Source organism: Mustela erminea, chromosome 7 (genome assembly GCF_009829155.1).
Source record: "Mustela erminea isolate mMusErm1 chromosome 7, mMusErm1.Pri, whole genome shotgun sequence".
Classification (NCBI taxonomy): domain Eukaryota; kingdom Metazoa; phylum Chordata; class Mammalia; order Carnivora; family Mustelidae; genus Mustela; species Mustela erminea.
In genome coordinates this window covers 35,898,233-35,923,092 of record NC_045620.1, presented here as the reverse complement: position 1 = coordinate 35,923,092, position 24,860 = coordinate 35,898,233, and the positions used below count along the sequence as shown (strand labels likewise).

The 24,860-nt window shown below is 50.9% G+C and overlaps 1 protein-coding gene across 1 annotated transcript in view; it reads left to right on the top strand.

Annotated features, from left to right (window-relative positions):
* JAG1 (jagged canonical Notch ligand 1) overlaps nucleotides 1-24,860 on the top strand; it is a 36,317-nt gene that overhangs the window by 2,391 nt on the left and 9,066 nt on the right. The window contains exons 3-13 of the mRNA XM_032351414.1: nucleotides 7,599-7,650; nucleotides 13,043-13,297; nucleotides 15,015-15,075; nucleotides 19,290-19,420; nucleotides 19,727-19,846; nucleotides 20,299-20,412; nucleotides 21,823-21,936; nucleotides 22,527-22,640; nucleotides 23,053-23,099; nucleotides 23,442-23,615; nucleotides 24,013-24,163. Coding sequence (XP_032207305.1) covers nucleotides 7,599-7,650; nucleotides 13,043-13,297; nucleotides 15,015-15,075; nucleotides 19,290-19,420; nucleotides 19,727-19,846; nucleotides 20,299-20,412; nucleotides 21,823-21,936; nucleotides 22,527-22,640; nucleotides 23,053-23,099; nucleotides 23,442-23,615; nucleotides 24,013-24,163 — 1,333 coding nt within the window. The remainder of the gene's footprint in view (nucleotides 1-7,598; nucleotides 7,651-13,042; nucleotides 13,298-15,014; nucleotides 15,076-19,289; nucleotides 19,421-19,726; nucleotides 19,847-20,298; nucleotides 20,413-21,822; nucleotides 21,937-22,526; nucleotides 22,641-23,052; nucleotides 23,100-23,441; nucleotides 23,616-24,012; nucleotides 24,164-24,860) is intronic.

The following is a 24,860-nucleotide window of genomic DNA, read 5'->3' as shown; positions in this document are numbered from 1 at the left end:
GGACTGGGGCTTGGCCCAGCCCGTGCTTCGAGGGTGGGCGGTTGTGGGGGGTGGGGGAGGAGAGGGAAGCTCGGTGCCCCGGGGGAATACTGTCCGCCACGTGCTCTGGTGGGGTGCGCTCTGCTGCCTCCTATCCGCGGGCTGGGGCTGTGATTCGCATCGCCAGGAGGGGAGGGAGGGGGAGAGTGCCTTGGTGCGTGCGTGTGTGTGTGTGTGTGTGTGTGTGTGTGTGTGTGTATATCTTGGGGTGGCTCTCAAGGCCCGCATTTACTGGAGCTGGCGTTATAAAGTGCCCTCTGCCGTGGGTGAGATAAGACAGTTATCGGAAGCACACCATTGAAAGGGACTTAGAAAAACCCACTGTATGTTCTCAGAGAATGGAGGGCTGTGTCTGTTGTGGGATTGCAGTTTTACAAAGCGTGTTTATCTTCTTTGTTAATCCCCTACTAGGGAGAACTTTAAAGAGTCTGGCCACTTTTTAATCTGACTGTGCCCAAGTTAACTGTGAATACTGACTGCCCTTGAACTTGTGTTTGGAGTTTAGGGGGGAAGGGGCCTGCAGGTGGTTCCACCCTCCTGAGGATCAGTCCGGAGCCCCTTGCTTTCACAAGACCATAAAAGGAATCTTATTAGTGATGTGGAAAAGCTGCAGGCCTGGCTGAGGCTCACTTTGGAGAGTAGGGTCAGAGGACCGCTTGGATGAGAACAGGGAGACTTGCTCCCTGGACTGGCTCTGGAAAAGTGACCTAGAAGGTGTGTCTGTCCCCATTTGACACTTGGCAGAGTCCTAAATGGGAAATGAACAGAAGTGGTGTGTGGGGCAGGAGACGATTGATTTGTTGAGGCTCTTCTGTGGTTTCAGGGCCCGCGGGTCACCAACCATGAAATAGACTCTCCGCTTTTCTAGAATAGGGAGACCACTGGGGCTACTGAGTGTGGTTCTTTTGAAGTTGGGCCAAATGCATGTATCACTCCTAAATGAGTCTCCACCCTGCCCCCCCTTAAAAGGCCTGCTGTGAAACATAAGCCTCACTTCCCAAGAGAAAGTGGCGTTTAGGTGTATTGTTTTAGTTATTTTCCCGAGTGTGGTTAGAGAAACACCACAGTCTGTAACTTTCAAGAATGATTCCAGGGTGAGTGTTAACCGAAGTGAAAGCACTCAGGTATTGAACTACATAGAGCAGTTTCATTCAGTTTGGCAATTAAATATGAATAAGCATGTCTATTTAAAACCGACTTGAATAAGTGATAACTGAACTTGGTACAGAATTGAAGATGGAAAGACGATATGGGTTTTTTGGTTTGGTTTGGTTTGGTTTTTATATCAAACCACCTTGGACTTCCAGCCACGTGCACAGCTGACCCTTAGGCAGTCACAATCACCGATCGCCTGGGTCCTCCCCAGTGTGCTGACCATGAAAGGGCTGTGGTCCAGGGTGCAGGGTGGAAGGTCAGTTTAAAAGGTGGTGTAATTCTTGGTTTTTGTTGGGAATTATGACCGACTGCGATCAAACAACTGTTCGTGTCCTAGAGAGAAAGAAGAGGAAATGAGCTGTCACATTTGAAATCTAGTCCACATTCCAGTGTCCACGTGGGGAGCTCTCTGAAGGTGGGTCTGCCCATTGGGTAGTATCTGATTATGTTCCAGTGGCTGTCTGCTGGCCCAGCTCCCGGCTCATGGTTCTCATTGGTGACTTCTAATCCCCATATCCGTGCTGTGCTCACAAGGCCTTGACTCGAAGCAACGGATCTGATTTATGACCCTCCAATCAGGGGGACCCAGTGATAAGAACATACATTATGGAAGGTAATTGGGCTTAACGGGAAGTGATTTGGGAATAACCATTTTTAAGCCATTGAAATGGTTAAGTTGCATGTCCCCAAATTAGTGCTAAGTCCCGGTAGTACCTGCTTATTAAAAATCCATTAGGGCACTTACCAGTACCCAGCCCCCAAAGCATTTTAGGAACTGCAGTACCCCAGTTCGCTGAATTGATGCATTGCAGGCCCCACAGTGAAGTGAATGTAGAGAAACCTGGGGGGCAGTAGTTGATGTATCTGGTCTTTTCTTGGCCTCCTATCTAAATGGCATTGGCGGTGATAAAAGGCTGCTGAGAACAACTGAATTGTTCGGGGAAATCGAATGAAGTATTTTTTTTTGCATACCAGAGAGATGCCAACTTTGGCCCCCCATCACACTTAAGGCCTGATTGAACAACTGCCAGGGGTTTGGGTAAATCAGATGTCCCCACAAGATTCATCATAGGATGTAATTGACATGTTCCTGTCTGCATGCCCTCTGCTGGGTTTCTGGGTTCCTGCGCCTCTTGTAGGTGTGATGTGGACACATGGAGGGTGGAGGGATGGGGTTCTCATTGAACTGGCTCCTTTCTGCAGCCCGTCTCTACAACCCATGCAGACAGACGGCATCCAGGATTGTAAGTGCTCAGAGCAAGGGATTTTCCTCATGTGGAGAAAACCTCTTCGGCTCTCAGACACCTGTGTCAAATTAGAGTGATGAAATGACATGTCTGTATTGCAAAACCAGGCTTGGTTGGTGGGGGTGCAGGGGAAGTGGGCCTGTGCTCACTTTGTGCTAAGTGTCTGCAGAATGGCTGTTCCCCACATGAAATTCCCATTCAGGGTACTTTGGTTTCTAATTCTTTTTTTTCTCTTCCAGGTGTAAAGTGCTCTGTGTTTTCTTCCTTCTTATTGTCTTGTTTCTTAGCAACTTATTCAAACCTCCAGTACTTCTATGCATTTGTGACCCACCAACTGCACACCTATAATTCTACAGGGACTTCACACATGTGTAGAGAACAGTGAAGCTTTTGGCATACAGGCGTCTGGGGTGAGGAGGAACGACAGCAGCCTCTCTCAGGCTTGTCACTTCCCTGAAAACCAGCGATCTGAATACTGCCTAAAATTTTTATAGCAAAGAGGGGCAAGGGACGCTTTGGGTAGAAGGTGTGTGGGATGGTTTAGCATGGAAGAAAAAAATGTTACTCATGAAGAAATGCAGCCAAGGCAACAAGGAGCCTTCCTGTTCCTGATTGGGAAATAGGGATGCAAACGGAGGCCATGACTTGCTTCCCAGCAGCCACCAGCCCATTGTAAAGGGCCAGCACTTGGTTCCAATGTCCGACTTTCCAGACTATGCATTCTTGCATTGTAACTGATCTCTGGATGTGCTTGTAGTTAGCATGGTCATCCATAAAGGCAAATACTTCAGAGCATTCCCCCTTGATATAAACTTCTCTAAGTGTGTTCCTTCTGATAGAAGGGACACTTGGCTCCAGCTTTGAAATACACTTAAAAAAATTAGAATGAAATACATTTGACCTACTTTACGACTTGAGGAAGATGCGTTAGGATGCGTGGGTAGTGAGGATTCTTGCGCTTTCTAGAATGGTGGTAGAGGCGGGACGGGGTTCCGCATTCAAAGTGCCCCACCTTTAACCTGGTTTGTGGTGCTGAGTGGCAGCTTTGGGATCTCCTCGCTGGTTTCCAACCAAGGAGAGGACTGCCCTGCCCTGCGGCCCTTGTTTTCACGGTGCCCGTGACATTTGTCACTGGGGCAAGGCTGTGTCTGTGCAGGGAAGAAGTTCTGCAGCATGGCTCCCAGTGGTGAGAAATGGTACATAAATAGTCAAACACTCCCGAGTCCTCTACCAGCTCAGCCCAGTTTTTATGCACTTTTGGTAAATAAGTAGAAAGGCTTCTTGTTCAGGCTTGCTCTGTGTGAACCGGACGGTTGTGCTTGGCTGGCTTCTCGGTATTCTATCTATTAACCTCGCCACCCTTTTGTAACTGGTGCATTTAATTATCAGTGGGATGCTTTTCAAACAGGTAAGGGTAATGATGGGAAAGGGGGTGGGGGCATCTCGTGGAGAGCCTCCAATCTGGATATGAGCTGTGGGGCCCCCTTGGGGAGGCTTTGAGGTGGGCTTTCATGAGAAAATCGCCCTTTGTAACCAGATCGGACTCTATTGAAATGTCAAGCCCCCCAGACTAAATTGCTGTCTCTGGCTGAAGTCTCCTGAGCCTGGCCACTGTGGGGCAGTTGTCCTTTCTTCAAGCCTCCCCTTGCCGCAGCCGTGGGACCCGGTGAATTGTGCGGGCGGGTAGGCGAGTGAGCGTGCGCCCACCCATGCGATCGCCGAAGCCTTTATTTTATACGTCTGTGACCGGAATATTTTATACTGTGGCCACCCAGACGCAGGCAGGACAATAGCGTGGCCGAATTGACTGAAACGAGGATTACAGAGAATAATGCAGCCTCTCCAAAAATACTGCTAATACAGGGCCCGCGACAGGAAGCGCCAGTTGAGTCAGCAGAGCGCAGGGCCCCTGACCAGCCCCGGGCCGGGCCGACCGCCTTGCACAAAGGGCTCCCCTCCCCACCCCCCGGGCACGGCGGGCACTCCCGGAGCGTGGGCTCCTCGGCTGCCGCACGCGTGCCGTTTGGATGGCGGTTTGTTTGTGTCCATCAGCTTGGCAGGAATGGCAGCAGCCTCTTCTTGGGGCTTGGTTTGGCCGCCACTGTTGCCAGGAAAAGGAAGTTCCCAGCTGCCAACACAATTACCTTTGTTTCTTACATCCCCCTTCTTAATGTGGCAATTAAGTGCTTACCACTCTGCCCGGTGCCAAGGTAACCGCCGCCTGCCCGCCTGCAGCCGCACGGCCCCAGGGACGCCTGGGGATGCCTGTGGAGCCGGAGGCCAGGGCCCTCCTCTAGGTAAAAGGCCACAGCAGTCCTCTCCTAAGTTGTCCTGAGAGCTGGCCGTGCCTCTTTCCTGCTGCACCAGCTCGCAGACCGGCTCTGGGGTTGCCCTGGGCCTGGAGGTGTGGGACCGGGGAGGTGCAAACCCACATGCAGGTTCTCTTTGCTGCCCACCCCGTCCTCCTACTTTGCCCCCAGGCTGTCGCTCTGAGGAGACTTAAGAAAAAAGAGGAAAGCAAGGGGCCTCTCCTAGTCTTACTGTGGTAGTGGGAAACCAAGAAAAAACCAGGTATTCTCTATTTGTGTCTTGTGGGCGATAGTTTTGTATGAACTGGTTAAGTTGGACACCTGCCCATCACCTGGCCTGGCACCCCCTTTCCAAGCCCTTGGGGGAGCTGCCCAGGGGCTTGGCCTCTGCTGGGGTCAGATTTGCAGTGACCAATTGGGGATGACATGATCCTAGCAGATTGCATCTGATTTTTCAGCCTGGTACTGGCCTAGTAGGATGGCATAAAGTGCATGGTCTGACTCTCCCGAGTCGGGATGCATATTCTGGGATGTACAGAGGTCAGGCGTGGGCCTGGGAAAAATTAAAGTTCCTAGCAGCTAATAATCATTACCAAATTATCTTGATTGTTGATCTATAGTGTGGGGATGGAGTGGGAGGTAAGAGAGCCTCCTAATAGGGGCCTTGAAGGGAATCCTTTCTTCTGAAGGCTGGGTGGGAAGACTCCTCTGGCCCCGGGAAGTGAGGCCCAGAACCAGAAGCCCTTCTCAGAAACCAGGGAGAGAGATGGTCCAGGGCATCTTGCTTATTTATTATTTTTTTGGCAAAGCTGGAGCCCCCAGCCCTCACCCCCTTGTCTACCTCTGAGAAAGCCATTCACAGGAGACCATGACACTTGGGGTCCCAAGCTCTGTGCTGCTCTGTGTCCCTTTTTTCCCTTAAGGTTGGGCAGTGTTGGTCAGTGCCTCCGGAGGTCTTCCCAGCTCAGGCAAGGAGGAGTCTGATACACAGCTTGGTCTTTCAAGCTCTTTTGCAAGGGCTGGGGGGTGGGAGAGAATGCCTCCTCCTCTGAGCGTGAAGCCCAGTCCTGGCACGTCTTCCCCTTCTGTGGGGATTGTGTCTATGACACGTTGAGTGCTTGTGCAAGTCAGGACTACGGGTATCAATGCATTTAATCAGAGGATTAATTACAACAATACGTGGAAGTAGAGAACGTGGGTCTCGACGTGGCCAGAGATCCAAGGGCTTAATGATACAGAATCAGCCCCACATCTGGCCTCATTTGGACTTGGCTCTCGCCTCCAATCGGGAGAGAAATGTAATTTCTTGCTGCTCTCCGGGAAGAGTCCTGTAATTTGTAGTAAGTCCCAGGAAACTTAGAGGCTGTAAATAAGGTGTAACTTTTACTAATAAAATGTTAACGACGACGACAATGAATTTGGACCCAGGGCCACCAAACAGGAGAGGGCTGGGTATGTGCCCTGGCTTGCCTGGTTTTGCTTGCTTTTCTGAGCATTTTCCCACAGTTATCAGTGAACGAAATGGAATCCTACTCTGCTTTGAGTATGAAACATATTTCGGCTGAATTCCAAGGCAGGGTCTATCACAAGATATTTTTATATTCGGAGACAACACGCTGTGTTTCTGTGTGAGCCGTAAGCTTCCTAGAGTTATGAATGAAGCTTCTTTTTCCCCCCCCCCTTTTGCTCCTTTTTTTGCCTCCCCTTGTAGGTGCCTTCTGTTGGTGACAGTGTTTCTGGCGGCGGGGTATTTGAGTGAAGTGCTCAATGTGCTATTTCCGATGCATTGGTATCTGACGGTGACAAGAGGGACACGGGGGAGGCCTTTCTCCCCACCCCACTCCGATATAGTCCTCCAGTGCCAAGATAGCAGGTTTATTTAAACCCTGGTGTTCTGTGAGACTGACCTCATTCTAAATTACAAACGAAGATTGGAGTAAAGCGGGAATTTGCTAATGGCTTGGATTTGGGGGGGTGGGGGGTGGAATTCTGAGATAAGCCTGGAAGATAAAAGGTGCCTTCAGTATAATAGCTGGCATCCTGCCAGTGTCCAGGGAATTTGTTTAGTTGGTGGACTCTGATTATGCCTGGAATGTTAGATCTTATTGACAGATAAGTCCATCAATAGCTATAACCCATGGGTGTGTGGTTATTTCTCCCTTTTGTACTTTCGTCCCCAGAGTCTGTCCCCCAAGGACCCCGAGTTAGGTCGCCGCCTTTGTCTTAGTCTCTTTGCACTTACCCCCCACCCCAGCTTCCTAGAGTCACCTGATACTTGTGGGAGCTGAGATGGTCTCGCACAGACAGGGCTTTCAAAGGGGTTCTGAAAAGGAAAAGGGGGCCTCCCTAGGGACTGCCCCACCAGAGTCCAAAGTGTAACCTTAGCAATACCCGGCCCCTCACTGAATTACCCCCCCACCCCCCGCCCCCAGCTGCAAATACCTGGTTATGTTGGCTTAGAAAAAATTCATGTGCGTGCGTGTGTGTGTGTGTGTGTGTGTGTGTGTGTGTTGTGTGTGTTTCCTCATGCACTAGAGTTAGGGGCCTGGAAAGTTTTGGGAAACTGTAGAGGGTTCACCTATAGGGAGGTGGTATCTCCTGATCATGACTTCGCGTTGCTTGCATAAGATGACGATGACCTACCGCAGTGGGGCCCTGCCCAGCAGAAGGAGTCAGCCTGGGGGTGGGTGCCAGTGAGGGGAGTGACCTCAGTTCCACCGAAAACGGAGTTTTCATTTTGGCTTCACGGTTTTGTTTGGTGAGGTGTGTGGGGGAGGTCGAGCAAGTAGGACATTTGGGAGCCGACCCCTCTTCCTGACTACTAAGCTGCTGTTGTTCTGTGTTGCAGAGGTCCTATACTTTGCTTGTGGAGGCATGGGATTCCAGTAACGACACTCTCCGTAAGTATCCCAGCAGTGGGCTCTTCTCCGGGTGTGCCCTTCTGGAAACACTGTGCTTGGAGTATGGCAGTGTCAGAGTTGGATCTGTCTGCTGGGTGCTTCCGAGGACTTGGACCACTCACTGCTCTCTGCGTCCATTCCCCCCTTCCCCCCCCCAACTCCACCCCCAGGGCGAACTGCTCTGAGGAGTCCTTTCCACAACCTCCCCTAGAAGGTCCGCCTGGAATATTAAGTGGCCGGGACAGAGTCCCAGTTAACTGAATCCCTGAATATGGGGCCTAGATTATCTTCAGGATAGAGATCTTAATGGTTTTACAACTTTAAAACCTTGTAGACTGCGAAAGGATCAAAGTAGTGACTTTTTTAAAGTCCATTTAAACTTTAAGTGAGTGTTTAATCTCTCATCAGAAAGATGAAGCCCACAAAGGTGGTGCTGGGCTCTGACTCTAACTAAAGACCGACCTTGAATTTCACTTGGTGGGCAGGTGAGCCTCTAGCTGGTCTGCTGGGGGTTTCTTTCCCACACTGCGCATGGCCGCCCTTTCACTGAAGTGGAGTCCCAGAGCCTCACAGGCTCCACGGCTGCCTTGCTCCCCCCTTGTGAAAGAGGGCAAGGGGTTCAGGGCGGGTTGCTTTTCAGAGCTGTGAGGGGTGGCTTTTGGCGGGGAGGTCACAGAGGGCGTGTCTGGCAATGGCAGCCGCCTGGCTTACCGGGGGTAGTCTTTGCTCCTTAACTATGACTCGAAGACGCTTTCCCTCCCGCGCCGAAACCGCACGCTTCCCTTTTGCCGGCAGGATCTGGACGGCTGTCCTGGGAAAACTTGATTCATACTGAAATCCCTTGGTCTGCGTAGGAGGAAGGGTTGATCCAACTCTTTGTCTTTGCCCTCCTTCTCTGAAGGTCTCCTCCCTTTTGTTTCTCTACCTCACTGACCCGTTCTTTGTTTTTGCTGTTGATAACATTTCCCCTCGTTTTCTCAACATGCCTTTTTTTTTTTTTTTAAAGTGGATCCGAGAATGGCGAGTGCCCAGAGTGGGCCCACTGAGGGCTTGGTACTTGTGAGACAGGCTGCTTTGGGCTGTGTCTGGCTTGTCACCAACACCCCCCCCCACTACCCCTCCCCCCAACCACCCTGGGGCCATGGAATTATTGCTGAGCCCCAGTGTGCCTGAGGCTCCAGGCCATTTGGGTCACTCCTCCTGCTTTGGCATCTGAAGCCCAGATCTGTGGACTTCCTCTCTGAGGGGCACCCCTGTCCCACTGTGGTGTGGTGGGAGGGGAAGGGGGTAACCAGCTGCGGTTGGTGGCCGATGCCAGTCAGGGTCCCAGACACATGTGTGTTCTCTCCACCCTCCCTGCCACAAACATTGGAGACGATGTGAGCCTGGTGTCGCTGTGACCTGGTTACGATGGTAACTAAGCATTGAGAAGATGGGGGCTGGGGAGCAGGGGAGAGAGATGCTTCAGATATTCTGGTGCAGACATGCTCTTCTTCCCTTCCTGCTGAGATGTTAAAACAGTCTGGTCGCGTGAACATCCTTGGGATGGATACCTGGCTCGTGGCAAGAGCTGGCTCAGGATACCTGTGAGGGTGTGCAGGACCCCTAGCCTCTGCAGGGCCCTTTCTGGGTCTTCCCTCACCACACAGGTCAGGTAGCTAGCTGTGCCCCAGGGCAACTGGTGCCCCTCCAGAGCTGCTCACGGCTGCTGCACTTCAGGGTAGCTCTGTTTGGGGGTTCTGGGGCATCTCTTCACTGGGGAGGCAGTCAGCAGGTCACAGGAAGGACACAGGAAAGAGTTGGGGTAGGGAGAAGGAACTTTCAGACCTCTATTCTTGAAGAAAGGAGTTGCCCCAAACCCCTGGAATGCCTTTGCAGGTCCTTGAAGCTCTCTTTGGGAACCCCAAAGAGGTAGGAGCGGTTTATCTACTGGCTTAGTCAGCCTCTCTTTTTACAGTGCTTCCAAAGGATCTTGAATTCACGTTCAAAACCATATTTGGCTTCTTCTCTCTCCAAATTAGATCCTGCCTAGGGCCCTTCATGGATGACTGGCACCAGCATTTCAACACCTAGTACCATGAGCCAGAAAGCTGGAAGACACCCTCTTGTACTTCCCTTTCTCTGAGCATCCATGTCAGATCTACCTCCAGGTTCTGAACAATCTTCCCTCCAGGGCCTCACTGGAGTCCTGTCACCTCCCACCATGTCCCCTGCCACTGTGCTGGTCCAAGTCACCATCTGCTGATGCCCAACCTCCTATGGTCGTGGCTGAATTCCGTGCCTTCATATCTGCTCTGGCCCACCTCCACTGCTTTCTCCAACCTTTTGCCATCCTGGTCTTTCCAGGGCCTTTTCCTTTTTTTAATATAAATATGATTGACCTACAGTATTCTCTGTTCATTTCTGGTGTACATCTTGATTCAATTTGATAATCAACTTCCCTAAGAGAGCCACTTGGCAGCTTCCTGTTGCTCTTGGGACAGCTCTTTGTGTGGCCCAAAAGACCTTGCACAGTTACCTTTTTTCCTTGCTAGCTCCATCCTATGTGCCACATTGACCTCTACCATATCCAGATTCTGGTCCTATCCTACCAGTCCCTGTTCTGTCCTCAGATGCGTCCTCCTATTCTGTCCTGCCACAGGGCCCTTGCACATGCTGTTTTCTCTTCTTAGAATGTTTTCTTATTACTTTTACCCTCTGTCCCTCCCATGGGACTATATTCCATGAAGACAAAGGCCAACGATGTGGAGCAACCCAGTTGAAGTTGGCTGCTCTTTGGGGGCCAAATTGCCAAAATCCTGGCTTCAGATTAGAGGTCGAGCCCTGAGTGTTAAGGATGGAGAATTTCTTCTCACATGGGCTCTGCAGAGAGGGGGTGGCCCAGGTGAAGCCCAGGTGCTGTTCGTGTGTTAGAGTATGTCTAAGGCTGGCCTCCTGGCCTTTGTCTCTGAGATCACTTCTCTTCTTCTGTTTCAGAGTTGCAGTAGATAAGGGTACAGATTTTTCAGTCTCCCCTAGGGCATATGGTGTCAGTTTGTGGGACGGCTCAAGAGATGCATCAACACAAATAAGCTTCCTCAGACCAGGTTTTCCTCGACCATGCTCCCATCCTAGGTTTGTGGGTCGGTGCGGCCACCGGGGTTGTGCTCTGACTCACCTCATTACCTCCACCTTGGCCTGTGAGGCTGTGGTGTGGGGGCCTTTGTGCTTCATCTTCACACAGCTGAAGATCACAGGAGGGTCTGCTAACCTCCGTTTCCAGTCATCAAGCTGGATTCCCAAGTGAACTACCCCCTCCCACCCCTGCCCAGCCCGGATGCACCTCTATGCCCCAAGCTGACAGGAAGTACGATTCAGGTGGCGGCAGCTTGGAAGAACAGGCAGCAGACATGATCTCTGTGACCCAGATGCCAGAGAGCATGTCCCACACCCCCGACTCCCTGCCTCTGGGCTGCTGGGAGAAGCCTGCCACACAGCTGCAAAGTTAGTTCTACAGACCTGTTAGCCACATGGAGGCTTCCAGAACGATTGTTTTCATGTTTCCTAGACCTAGGCGGAAAGCCTACTGAACTACGGTGAACGACCTGTTGGCCTGTGCCTTGAGGATTGCCCTGGACTCCCGTCTGGGTTGTTTGTTGTTACCTGCCCCAGAGATGCTGGAGGCCTGTGAGCCATGTGTTTAAATAACTCCTTTATTAAGATCTCGTAATCACATGGTAATAGCTCGCTACACTTCTTAATTGAATCAGCAGAGCAAACACAGTTAATGGAGGGACATTTTTGTCATTCTTTGGCCTGTGTTTATTTGTAAAACTTACTTCGGAAAGCGTTATCTGTGAGTGGTTCTGTGCGTGCTGGGGTGTAAGTCTACAGGTATGCGGGCTTGTTCAAGGCTTGTCCTGCCCACACGACAGTTAAAGCCGGAGGGTGAACGCCGGGGGGCGAAGCTGGGAGTCGTGTGGATGGAGCCCCTCAGGAGCTCCTCCTCCTCCCCTGGTCACCTGTTGGCTTTGCATGACCTTGTAAATGAGCGCAGGCCCTGGGCCTAGAAAAACAGGGGTGTGGGTGGGTAAGAACCACAGACGTTGTGAGTAGGTACTAGTACGGGCTCTCTGAGGAGGCCTCGCCCCTGACGAGGCGGGAAAGGGTTGCTGCTGGCAGGCTTAAGGAAACAAGCCCCAGCTCAGGCTGCGGTTCTGACTTCGTGCCTCGCTTCTGTTCACGTCCCTCCCCCGGACTCCTGGCGCCGGGCATCTGTGTTTGTGTTCGTGCCTGGCTCTTCTCTCAGACTGGATCACAAGGGACCTCAGCGCAGGACCACTGCCTACTCCTTGGGAGAGCTGGCTGCCCGAGCTCTGCGTGTGTTCATTCTCAATAGGCACCTTTGAAGGAGCATGACTTGGCTCGGAAGAACCCCCGAGCTACCTGTCTCTAAACTGGGGTGCGTTACTTTCCTTCCTCTGCCCTCTGGGCAAAGGTGAAAGGTGAGACGTATCAAGTCTGTGGCGCAAGGGCCAGCTGACAATAGCAAAGTGTATCATTCTTCCTAAAAACTACCCCTTGGCTTCCAGTAAAGAGTTGGGAAGGTAGACCGAGTCTTTCTAAAGCAAGACCCAAGACTCTAAAACCAGAAGAGCAGGCTTGCTAACCTTTACCTGGAACCAGGTGCTTTCTATAATATGTAAAGGGCTTTTGCAAATGGCCAACGATGCAATAGAACACTTGGCAAAGGAGAGAAACCGGTCACAGTTCACAGGAACAGCTACAGGTGGCTTTGTAACCACGTGGAAGGGTGCTCACCATCCCTTAATTAAATGCCAATTAAAGTAAGAGCTGCTGCTTTCCCTATCAGGCAGAGATCAGAAAGTTGGATAACCTGTGCAATGTTGGCATCGCCATCAGGAAACCCAGTTTCCTGTTCAGGTGGAAAGACAGGCCGGCGGGGCTTCACTCACAGTAGTTTGCGGCTGGCTGGGGATGGACGCGGATCGGGTGTGCTTCCGTTTCTAGAAGGTCTCTTACTGCTAGAACCATGCACGCGGACAGATGGGTAAAGAGATGTTCGGTGTGGCTCTGCTGAATTGTAAAAGGTCAAAATAAGTATCGCAACTAGTAAATGTGTTTTGTCATATTCTGGGATGGGGAAATACGACACACCCGTTAAAAAGGGTAAATAGATGTAAAAAGGTGGTTGCCTCTGGGGAGGGGGCCAGCCCTTGCACTTGTCTGCCTTTTTTTTGTGTGTGTCTGCCCTTTTGTACTGTTTCCATTTTGCATGGTGTGCATTTGTGTCCATTATTAAAAAGAGGCAAAATGGTCAGGGGAGAAGGCTTTGATGTGAATGTTAACGTAATCATTGCTTTTTGATTTTTATTTATCTTTTTGCTTCCAGAGCCTGACAGCATTATTGAAAAGGCTTCGCACTCGGGCATGATAAACCCCAGCAGGCAGTGGCAGACGCTGAAGCAGAACACAGGGGTTGCCCACTTTGAGTATCAGATCCGTGTCACCTGTGACGACTATTACTATGGCTTTGGCTGCAATAAGTTCTGCCGACCCCGAGATGACTTCTTTGGACACTATGCCTGCGACCAGAATGGCAACAAAACGTGCATGGAGGGCTGGATGGGCCCAGAATGTAACAGAGGTGTGTGGGCCTGTGCTGGGTGGGTTATAATCACTGCTGAGTGGCTGTCGCCATTGGGGTCACGTTCTCTCCCCATCTAGTCAAGTGTCTGTCTCGGGTTGGGGGTTGGGGGGAGTATTTGGGCTGTTTTCTAGGCCTGAGGGCCAAAGATGCTATTGGTGCCCCCTACACACACACATGCACACGCACACACACGCACACCTACCTCCCACCCACCGTGCTAGCTGCTAACAGCTCACAGCTGTTCCTTCTCTAGAGCACTGGCCTTGGCCAAACAGCCACTCCATGCCTCTTCCTTCCAGCTCACAGTGTGTGAATGACTGGTTAGGGGTACAGAGGCCAGCGCCCCTCCCACACTCCGTGCTACAGTTCACACTCCAGGGGTTCCCCTGGGATTAGGCTGAAGCCAGACTCCAGCTGAGACCCTTGCTCAGCTCTCTCCCCTGCCCCATCTGCTGCCTTCAGCTCCCTTCTGTACCCCCATCCCTGTCTCAGGCTCTGCTTCTAAGAAACCTGACTCAAAACAGATGCCAAATGGGACAGGGTTAGCTCCATGCCCCAACTCGTGATCTTGTAGGAAATGATGACCCCTGAGCTCAGGGTGGCCTCTTGGCAAGGCTTCACGGGGCATTGAGGGGGCAGGGGAGAGTGGTGAACCTGAGCTTTCAGACCCATCACAGCCATGTAAGCTTGCAGCTGTACTTTCGGCTGTCCCAGCCCTTCCTGGGATTCAGGGAGTTAACTGCATAGTCACAGATGCTCACATCATCATCTGTGGTTTGTACCTTTACAAACCTTCTAATTCATAGCAAATGGGTAATTTTAGTTGACCAGGGTAGGCCCTCACGAACATGACTGCATTCTGCTTCTTTCACCTAATTTGGTAAATTCTTTCAGGATGTACTCAAATTAAAAAGGGAGTTTTTGAATTGTGACTGAAGGGCAGGACAAAGAGGAATTTGCAGGTCTCCTGAGCTTTTCTTAAATCACTAGAGTTCTAAAATGATGGCATTTCTGGGATCCAAATGAAAGAATTGGCAAATGTACTTAAAGTAGTTGGTGTTCTAAAAATCAGTAACAACTACTTAAAAACCATGTTTAGTATTTTTTACCATGTGTTTAAATTTGTTTTATAACTGAGGCAGAATTGCTTTGCAAGGATACTTTGTAAAAGTACCACCCGATCTGGCCCCCGGATTAGCCTGCCAGATGAAGCCAGCCCAGTTGGCTTTGTTAGTCCCATGGGATTTTTGAGCCATCAGGCCTTTTAGGGGGTGGGGGTGTGGGGCTTAAGGAGGCTGTGACTCCTCTGAATGTGCCCTCATGGGACAGAGTGGTTGAGATGAGGAAGGATCATGGCTCCTGTTCTTTTGGAGAGGGTGGGAATTGACAGGGAGCAGGGTAGCTATTGTTGAGACAGACTGGATGAAGACCCCTCCCACCCGACCCCCACTCCCATCGACTTGCCTGCGTTTTGTCCCTGAGTAGTATCATGTTTTGAAGATCTGCTAGCATGGCCTTGAAGTTTAAAGCTGGATTTGCTATTTGGGCACCTCCCATCTTCCTCTCCTTACAATGGACTTGACATGAGATCTCTTCGAGTCGTGGATTTTGTAGGCTTCATGTGCTAGGCCGTTCTCGACGGTGGTGGTGCAAGAAACAGTGTGCTTAGCTCATCTTTGTGTTTGTTTTTTGTTTTCTGTTTTTTCTTTTGCAGCTATTTGCCGACAGGGCTGTAGTCTCAAGCATGGGTCTTGCAAACTCCCAGGTGACTGCAGGTAAATGACTAAACTTTTTAAAAAATATTAATCTTTTAGTGCCAGCGAGGGACTGAATTTATTGTGAATATGCCTCTTTTTCTTAGGAGGACAAGAAAGCTTAAAAAAAAAAAAAACAACCAAATAGGCACATCCGAAGCTTATTAAATTATACCAGCTGTCTGGTGGAATGTGCACACTTCTCTCTTGGAAGAGAAAAAAAAAAACCTCTTTTGGGCATAGTCAGTGACTTCATGTATTAACTGTTCTGTAAATTGATAACACGTTTTTATAATCTTCCTCTTAAAGTGCTAATGGATGAGATGGAGGGATGTGGGTTTCTTGGAGTCTGTCTCCTCCCCCAGCCTGGTTTCCCATCTCCCAGCCCTCCCCCACTTTTCCCATCACTAGGGGACAGCGGAGCATTCTTTAGAATGGGATTAGTACAATCTCCTGGCCCCTTTGCAGGCGGGAGCCAGGCCGGTGCTGAGAGGTTAATGGCTGTGCTGGAATCTTGTCAGTTGAGCCTGATGAATGTAGACTTTTGCTGCTGGCCTTTGAAGTCTGTTCTTTTATGGTCCCGGACAATGCAGAAGCCAAACCGAGACCCACCCCGACTGCTTCGTGATTACAGTTTTTGGAACCTTCTTGAAATGTACATGATGCCAATTTGGGAAGAGGCTTGTGTCAGGAAATGGTGTTGGTGGCTGTGGCATTTTGACACAGTCTCACACTTCATTCTCCCTCCTCCCAGAGCTGAAGGATTAGCAGATTGAGGGGGCCACTGAAAGGATCCTTGGAGCCTATCACTTTTGCCGTAGAAGCCCCCCTGGTTTGAGCCAAGGGAGGCCTATGAAACCGTCTAAACCAGTGTTATCTCAAACTCCCGTTTCCTGGTGCTGTTAAGATGCAGAGCCTGATCTCATAGGTCTGGATGGGCCCGAGTCTCTGCCTTTCTGTCAAGGGTCCCCCCCACCATCCTGTGACCCCACTCTTGCTGGTGGGACCATACTTTGGGAATTGCTGCCCCAAACTTCAGTGCCCATGTCAGTAATTTCCTGAATTAACAGAGAAAGTATTGAAATGCTGATTCCTGGGTACCACCTCACACCCACTGAATCCCGGGCCAGGGTCTGGCCCAGGAATCTGTTTCTTGGAGAGCCCCACCAAAGGATCATGCTGCTCAGTGTATCTGGTAGACTGCAGCTTTAGGAAGAATTCTCGGCAGAGGGTCGGAGCGGGGGTGGTTTCCTCTGTGGCGGCTCTCCTACCGCATCTGTTGCTCTCCTATGCAGCCAGGGGAGGGGAAGGGGGGCACTGAGCTCAGAGGCCTGACTGAAGTCAGAACTAAGGCAGCGGGAAGTAAAATGAAACCAGGTTGATCTGGAATTGTGTCTTCCTGCGCTTCAGAGAGAAGCTTATTTTCTGGAAGGCTGGGGTTGGGAGGGGGACGTTCTCATCCCCCGCCCCATTGGTGGACGCGGAGCATGTATTTGACAGCACTGCTGTCAAAAGTTCGAGCAGGAATCCACCTGCCTTCACCCTCCTTAATTAAGGATGTTCTAGAGAAAGTCAGGTCAGCAGCACTCTTAGCCTCTCTGGGCCTGCTCCGCGCTCAGATGAGTATCAGTGGAGACCGACTGCGATTTCTGCTACTGTCATCAGAATGGGCTCTCCACTGCACAGGGGAGGGCACTCCCAGCCGGAACAACAGGCTTTGTTTCCAGAATTTAGCCCTTTCTCTTTCGAAGTCTTCCCTCCCACTCCCTGCCCAGACACGCACCGGTGCCCTTATTTACTTAAGGTGCGATTTTCCCACACATCATTTGCATAGTCTCCTAGCCCATCTTGTTCTGCCTACCTTGAAAGAAAATCAAAACAGAACCTTCTAGCTGAGGAAGTTCAGGTTGTGTCCCGCTCCCAAAATAGTTGAATGGCAAGTTACCTGTAAGCTGTCTTACGGATTATGTATTACAGAGGAGGTGTTTTTGTTTGTTTGTTTGTTTTTGTTTTTTTTTCCCTATTCCCATATGAGAAAACTTCATTGGTTTTGTCGTTCCCAAGTAGACTTAGATTCCTTCTCCTGGGTGCACATGCTTGCTTTATTGCAAGCCTGCCAATAATATCAAACTTAATGATGAATCATCGTAGGAGGAAAGTCACTTCAAATTCTCATGAGAACCTTAATCATATATTATTAAGCTGGGATAACTTTGTGGATGCCTCTTTTAGGGTCAGTATTTTTATTTGTTTTCTTTTGAAGTCATCCATGGCCTCTTGTGGTTTCTTCTTTATGCTTGGGGATCCAGCTCTCATTAATTAGGAGGTGAGGTTGGGTCCTCAGCTGCCTCTTCTTGCTTTTATTAGGCAAATTGAAGAGGTGTAGCCATCCATAATTTGGAAGGGAGTAAGAAAGACAGTAAGAATCCTGCTATTTCCAAATCAGCTCCCTCTTAATATCTTTCAAGCTAAGCTAATCAATCTTTTATTGAATGAAACCCCTCCCCCCACTCCCGCTTATCTGAGTGTCCCACTGTTTAAAAAAAACTGCGGGATTTATTTTTTTTCTTACTGCTCTGAATGATCACAGTCATTCAGACTGCCGTTCTGTTTTACATAAAGCTGAACCCTCCATCTGATTAAGTTTAAACCACGCATTCTGGTTGTTCTTTGAGTTGGGTGTGGATGGCTTGTTTGTGGAAGTTAGGAAGTGGTTAGTCAGTGTTCTCAGGGGTTAAGTTGACTCTTGGCCGTGGGTGATTAGCTATTAGTGGGATCCCTATAATTTTCCCATGATAAGGATTAGCTAGCCTGCCTCTGGCTCTCTGGAAACGGAAAGCCTTCCCTTCTTGAGGGTGCCTGTTTTGCAGAGTTATTACTGAGTGGCTCGGGGTGGGGGAGGGTGCTGGAAGTTCTTACTGTGGCTTTTCCCAGGTCGTGTTCTAGAAGTGCTCTGCCCATCCCTGTTTCAGGCTCACCCCCTCCGGCACCGGGCTTTCCTTTCTCCTGTTTGTCAAAGCTTGAGTTTTGAGAGGGTGGTTAAAGTTTCCAAGGGCTTGAAACGTGATGGGGGGAGGGTGGCTGCTGAGACCCTGCCCTCTCCCCCACCTCAGGTGAAGGTTTATGTTTGTGTTTTTGTTTGGGGATCAGAGGCACCACTTGGCCTCCAAAGAGCCCGATTAATGAGGCGCTTATAAAGGAAACTTGACTCTGTTCCCCAATACTAGATAAACTGGGTTGACCTTTTTTTTTTCCCTCCCTAAAGTGAGAAATAAGTATGAAATGAATTAGTGTGAGCAGCCCCGGTAGTGGGTCATAAATTATCTATGGGATTGGTTCCAAGTGCTGTGGCTTTCCTCACTCTCCTGTGGGTTCCGAGACCTGTACTGCCTCTTTGCCAGAGGAGGGTGCGCATCCCCCCCGCCATACCCTCCCCCTTTGATTTCCTAAAGCCTCAGGAGGCGGCTTCCTGCCACCCTGGGTGTCTTGTTGCATTTTTGCGCACTGGGGTCGTGACTTGCTGTTTAGACAAAGAGCTGGGCTGCTGTGGAAACGCTCCTGACGGGCCGCCTTTGCGAAGACTTTCACATGGCTCTTGTCACCCCAGAGTCCTTCCGTGGCCTCCGTAGCTGACCGGGCGAACTGATTTATTCCACGCCCCCACCCTCGCCCAGCCCTGTGAGCCTGAGAAGAGAGTGGCTTTGTGAGGGCAGCCCCCGCCGGCCTCTCCCCAGACAGCCCTGCTTTTGTCACGAGTCGCCTGGGAGAGGACCTCAGCCCAACCACCAAAAATGTTTGTTTAGACAGAGCCCCCGCACAAACCTTGCAAGTCTGACTGTCCTATCACCACAAAAATGAATAAATAAATAAATAAATAAAAGAGAGAAGAGAAAGAAGGAAGACTGGAAGTGGCTGGACTTCTTTTTTTTTTTTCCTTAAATATTTAATTTATTTATTTGACACAGAGAGAGATCACAAGTAGGCAGAGAGGCAGGCAGAGAGAGAGGGGGAAGCAGGCTCCCTGCTCAGCAGAGAGCCTGATGCGGGGCTTGATCCCAGGACCCTGGGATCATGACCTGAGCCAAAGGCAGAGGCTTTAACCCACTGAGCCACCCAGGCGCCCCTGGAAACGAAACGCCTGGACTTCTTATTCTTAACCTTGCATTTAAATGGCACAGATCTCCCCCAATGTTCTAAGGACTAAAGGGGGGCATGTGTGCACGGTCTGTCCCCAGGTGCCAGTATGGCTGGCAGGGCCTGTACTGTGACAAGTGCATCCCACACCCTGGCTGCGTCCATGGCACCTGTAACGAACCCTGGCAGTGCCTCTGTGAGACCAACTGGGGTGGCCAGCTCTGCGACAAAGGTACACTCCCAGGGGACTGGACGGGGGGCGGGAGGCAGGATGGTGGGGCACAGCCGAACTGAAGGGGTGGGGCAGCTGTACTCTGGATTTTACTTTGATTTATTTTTATTTGTAGAGGCTTTTCATTCTGAATCTCTTAGAATTTGCCTTTAACATTGTGGTTTGGGATTTTTTTTTTTTTTTCTGGTTTTATTTTTCAAAAGAGGACTGGCTGGTGGGGGTGGGGTGGGGGGAGCACTAGAAACAGGGCCGCTGAGCAGCCTGTATGGCCGCTCTGAGCCGCTGACCTCCCTGGGTCTCTGGCAGATCTCAACTACTGCGGGACCCGCCAGCCCTGTCTCAATGGGGGAACCTGCAGCAACACGGGTCCCGACAAGTACCAGTGTTCGTGCCCTGAGGGCTATTCGGGATCCAACTGTGAAATCGGTAAGTGGTCCAGGTGGCACAAGAGCCCTTCATTTAATTTTCGGGTACACTCAGCTTAAGAAATAACAGCACACTTTAAGGAGTTGTTAAAGGATGAAAACGGCCTTGGAAGCAAAGTCTTGTCATCCCAGCAGTTCTGTGGGTCTTTGAGACCTCCTGCAAGCAGCGTAAGGGTCTCCCAGCTGGTGATGCTGCCTAGCATGGGGGATGTAGGGGCTGTTTGCCGCACGGTGACCCAGCCCTGAGATGCCTTGGAATGTGGCCGCAGACACTTGGGAGAGAGAGGCCTTCCTTCTCCCATAGACTCAGCAGGGTTATACAGCACATGCTTGCTTTCATTTTTCTGAAGTGAGCTGGAGCTGGTGGCCCAGGCGTGGGACTTGGCTGCAGGGAGAGGACAGAGGCGGCCCCAAGCGGGAGTCCCTTGCTGACTGCTCTCCTGGTTTTTGCAGCGGAGCACGCGTGCCTGTCTGACCCCTGCCACAACAGAGGTAGCTGCAGGGAGACCTCGCTGGGGTTTGAGTGTGAGTGTTCTCCAGGCTGGACGGGCCCCACGTGTTCCACAAGTAAGTATGGGCTTTGGCCTGTCGTTTTCCTGAGGATCGCTGTATTGAGATACGTGGGTTGGGGGCTGGGACCTGGGCTGGGTTCATTGTCAGGTCTCTGTGATGGGTCTGTCCTGGTGGGAGGGGCCCGGCTTGGGCTTCTAGCCTTGACACCGGGAGTCTCCCTGCATCCTCATCCTAAGTTAGTTCCTGGAGGAAACTTCTGCGTGGATACCTCTGTCCTTGTGTGCTCCCTGGAGCTCGGCCTCCTCTGAATCGAGTCATAGTCCTCCTTGCAGCCATGGAGAAGCTGCCTGCAGGGAAGCTGTCACCTTTGAATTTGGTCATGGGGGGTAGGGGGCCCCCAGAGAGGAAGCTACAGTGCAGAGTTGTTGTGGCTGCAAGGCCTGGCTGCATGGGAGAACCGCCAGGGGGCTGGACCGGACCCTGTAGATGTGGTATCCCCAGTTTGCCTTCGGGATCAAGGAGTCCACATTCTTTTTTTTTTTTTTTTTTAGATTTTATTTATTTATTTGACAGACAGAGATCACGAGTAGGCAGAGAAGCAGGCAGAGAGAGAGAAGGAAGCAGGTTCCCTGCCAAGCAGAGAGCCCGATGCGGGGCTCGATCCCAGGACCCTGAGATCATGACCTGAGTTGAAGGCAGAGGCTTAACCCACTGAGCCACCCAGGCACCCCTAAGGAGTCCACATTCTTAAACAAGCACCTGGGTTTCTGAGGTGCAACCAGGCCCGAGAACCACTGTTGTCAGCACCCTGACAGCCTGGTGAAGAACGGGGGTTTGGGGGTCAGGCCACCGGGGCTGGCCCTGTGGCCCTGCCTGCCTCTTGCAGGATGGATCATTACCCCCACTCCCTCTCTGTGTCCTCTTGATATGGGACAGGAGAATTCCCATGTCTTCCGGTTGTGAGGAACCCGTTAGCAGATTCAGAGAGCGAGCCTGCTCCTTCATAAGTGGGCAGCGGATGAAGGAGGAGGCCACTGTAGTCCCGGGCAGAAGTGGGGGTGGGGACCCCAGCTGCGTCATTTTGGGAAAGCTCTGTGAGCTAATAAGAATGACGTTTTCTACCAGTGAAGACTTCTTTTTCCTTGCCTTTTCTTAGCCACCCTTGAGCCATGCTGAAACTTTTCTTTAAAAATCAAAGGTGGGCAGAGCTAGATGTCCCATGTTACCAGTGGGTCGATGCTCTGGGGATCCAGCTGGCTTTCCCTGCTGCTTAGGTTGGGGATTAAATGAACTGGGGCAGTGGAGGATTTAAAGCTAAAATCGGGCCTTACCGTCACAGCAGTCCCTTAGAGCAGGTGTCTGGCTCTTAAGTGAAGGCTCCTCATGTGAGGGTTGGCATTAAATGATCTAATTGTCAAAGGGACGGAGATTAAATTGCCAACCCTTTTCCCTTTTGTCCAACAGACATTGATGACTGTTCTCCAAATAACTGTTCCCACGGGGGCACCTGCCAGGACTTGGTTAATGGATTCAAGTGCGTGTGCCCACCCCAGTGGACTGGCAAAACGTGCCAGTTAGGTAAGGAAATTCCTGCATCAGGGCTGGCTTTGATGAGCCGGGCTGTTGAGGAAGATGAGCCTGTGGGTAGTGGTGTGGGTTTGCACACCATCGTGTTAAAAAGTAATTTATTGTCAAGAGTCCACCGGGCCTGGGAGAGAGAACTCGAATGCAAATGGCCTAGCTCTTTTAGGCCCTGTGGGAAAGTCATGAGATTCCTTGAACCATGTCAATCGTCTGTCTGAGGAGCGTTCAGCTGGGTTGCAAACTGGGATGGTCTCATGAGGAATGAGCTGTCTGCATTCTTCCTGCCACATTTAAATCCCAGCAACTAGGCTGCACCGAGTTCCGCACAGCAGTGCCTGGTGGCTGTCTGCTCTCCTATTGGGCGCCAGTTGTTAACCAGCAGCCGGAAAGTTATCAATTAGCATTCCTTATTGGGTAATGGCTAGGGAGAGGGATCAGCTGTTCCAAATAGTGGGAACCTAGTATCTGTGATTTAGCTAGGTTATTAAAATGTCTCCTGGTTCAGAGAAACTATCAATAGGGCTGGGGGCGGGGGAAGTGGGGGTAAATCTCCATTTCTCACTGCCCCTCCACATTTCTTTCAGATGCAAATGAATGCGAGGCCAAACCTTGTGTAAATGCCAAATCCTGTAAGAATCTGATCGCAAGCTACTACTGTGATTGCCTCCCAGGCTGGACCGGTCAGAATTGTGACATAAGTGAGTACCTTTGTTTCAATTTTGATTTCTGTGAAACTTTGGTACAGAAGGCTTTCTAGGTCTGTATGTCCGCTCCAGCTCGAAGTGTGGTAAAAGGAGAACCTCGGAGAGGCAGTATTTTTGGAGAGGGAGGGATCAGTGCAGAAGGGAAAACCTGGCACTTTATCAGGCTCCTTAGCCGGTAAAACAGCCATGTGCTGATAAGGTGGCTCAAACAATGATGTGAAGTTCACTTGCTCAGTCTGGAGGAATGAGGGAGAGTTCCCACCCAGTGTAATAACCTTATGCCAGGGGAAGCATACAGGAACTCTGATTTGAGGCTTTTATCTGTCCTGAGCAGAGAACACTTTTCAATTAAGCCCAACTTCAATGGAAATTGCCTCTTTAATATGATGACTTGTTTATTTTTCAGATATTAATGACTGCCTTGGCCAGTGTCAGAATGACGCCTCCTGTCGGGTACGTAAATCTTAGCTTAAAGATGAAAACCTTACTGATTGACACAAATCTGTAAGGTGTATGTGACCCTGGGAGAGCTTGGTCCCTGTGAGATTTAAAAATGAAGGTGGAGAGTGATTCTCTGGACGTTTCACTTGGGCTCATGTTACCCACCCCAGCCTCTTGGGAGCCATGTTTAAGGCCTGCACATAGAAATTCCTCTCAAACATTTCGAGAGGCTGGGCACTGAGCGATCTCGGCGGATCAGCGGAACCGCGGCAGTCACGCAGGACTGCCGCAGCCCTGTTTGTGGAGTGCAGAGAAAAAAGCATGTGTTTCTCCCCCCTCCTTCTCCTCTTCCAGGATTTGGTTAATGGTTATCGCTGTATCTGTCCACCTGGCTATGCAGGCGATCACTGTGAGAGGGAGGTCGACGAATGCGCCAGCAACCCCTGTTTGAATGGGGGTCACTGTCAGAATGAAATCAACAGATTCCAGTGTCTGTGTCCCACTGGTTTCTCTGGAAACCTCTGTCAGGTGAGCGATGCTAGAACCTCCATATGCCAAGTTTCTCCAGCAGGGCTCCCTCCTCTTGCTGCCCCTCCTCTCCCCTTCCCTTCTTACTCTGGAGTCGCCATGAAGTCTGTTAACATCCAGTGACCAGGGACTTCTAGGTGACTGCAGGTAGAAGGACACCGAGGAGTGGTTTTCTTCCTAGTGTCAGCAGCCTGTCGATTTGACTTTGTGCCCCTGACCTTTTCCACTCCGCCCTGTTTTGCCCGTGCATCCCTGCACAGTCTCTGGGACATAACTGTATCATGTAGGGTGTTCTAATGGAAGGAGGTGAAGGGGTCTGATTCCAGCGCCTGCCGCCCCAGAGCAGTTATAATCACAGCTCCGTTTCCTCTCCCCTTCCCTGCTCCTGGCCCCGCAGCTGGACGTAGATTATTGCGAGCCCAATCCCTGCCAGAACGGCGCCCAGTGCTACAACCGTGCCAGTGACTATTTCTGCAAGTGTCCCGAGGACTACGAGGGCAAGAACTGCTCCCACCTTAAAGACCACTGTCGCACCACTCCCTGCGAAGGTACCTCCCCTGCCTGCTGCCCTGGGTAGCTGCTGCCTCTTGCCCCATTGGCCGCTGCCCCTTGATGTTCTCAGAGGCCGTTCAGATGAGATGGAGAGACCCTAACCTGACTGCTTAGGGAAGTCAGAACATGTGGAAGCCGTTTATTCAGGCTCCGCCGGTAGTAGAGCCAGGTCCCCAGGTAGCCCAGGGGCGAGCATACCTGTTCTGGTTTGCAGCACAGTGATGGCCCTCAAAGCAGCACTGCCAGAACTTTCTGCAGCTGTGGAAGTGTCTGCTATCTGCACTGTCGGGTATGGTAGCCCCAGGAGCCTTGAGTGTGACTAGTACAACTAGAAAGGGGGACTTTACTTAATTTTAATTCACCTAAATAGCCACACGTGTCTCGGGGCTGTTATAGTAGGTGACACAGCTTTACAGGTTCTTTGGTCCTTCCTGCTAGCTTATGTATGATTACATAGGAAATGAAGCTGTCCAGCTTCCTTTAGCAAGCTTCTGCCAGGCTGAGGAGATGTCACAGGGAGGAGAGGGCCCACAGACATGTAGGCTTCTTAGCCACCTCAGGGGAAAATGCCTTAAAAACAAAATTCTGTCTGCCTGGAGTTTCAACTTTGCCTGTCACAGTGTGACGTGGCCCACTGCCACAGTCTCAGCCACAAGGTGCCTCTTGACATCTTACCCTCATGAACCAAAGGGT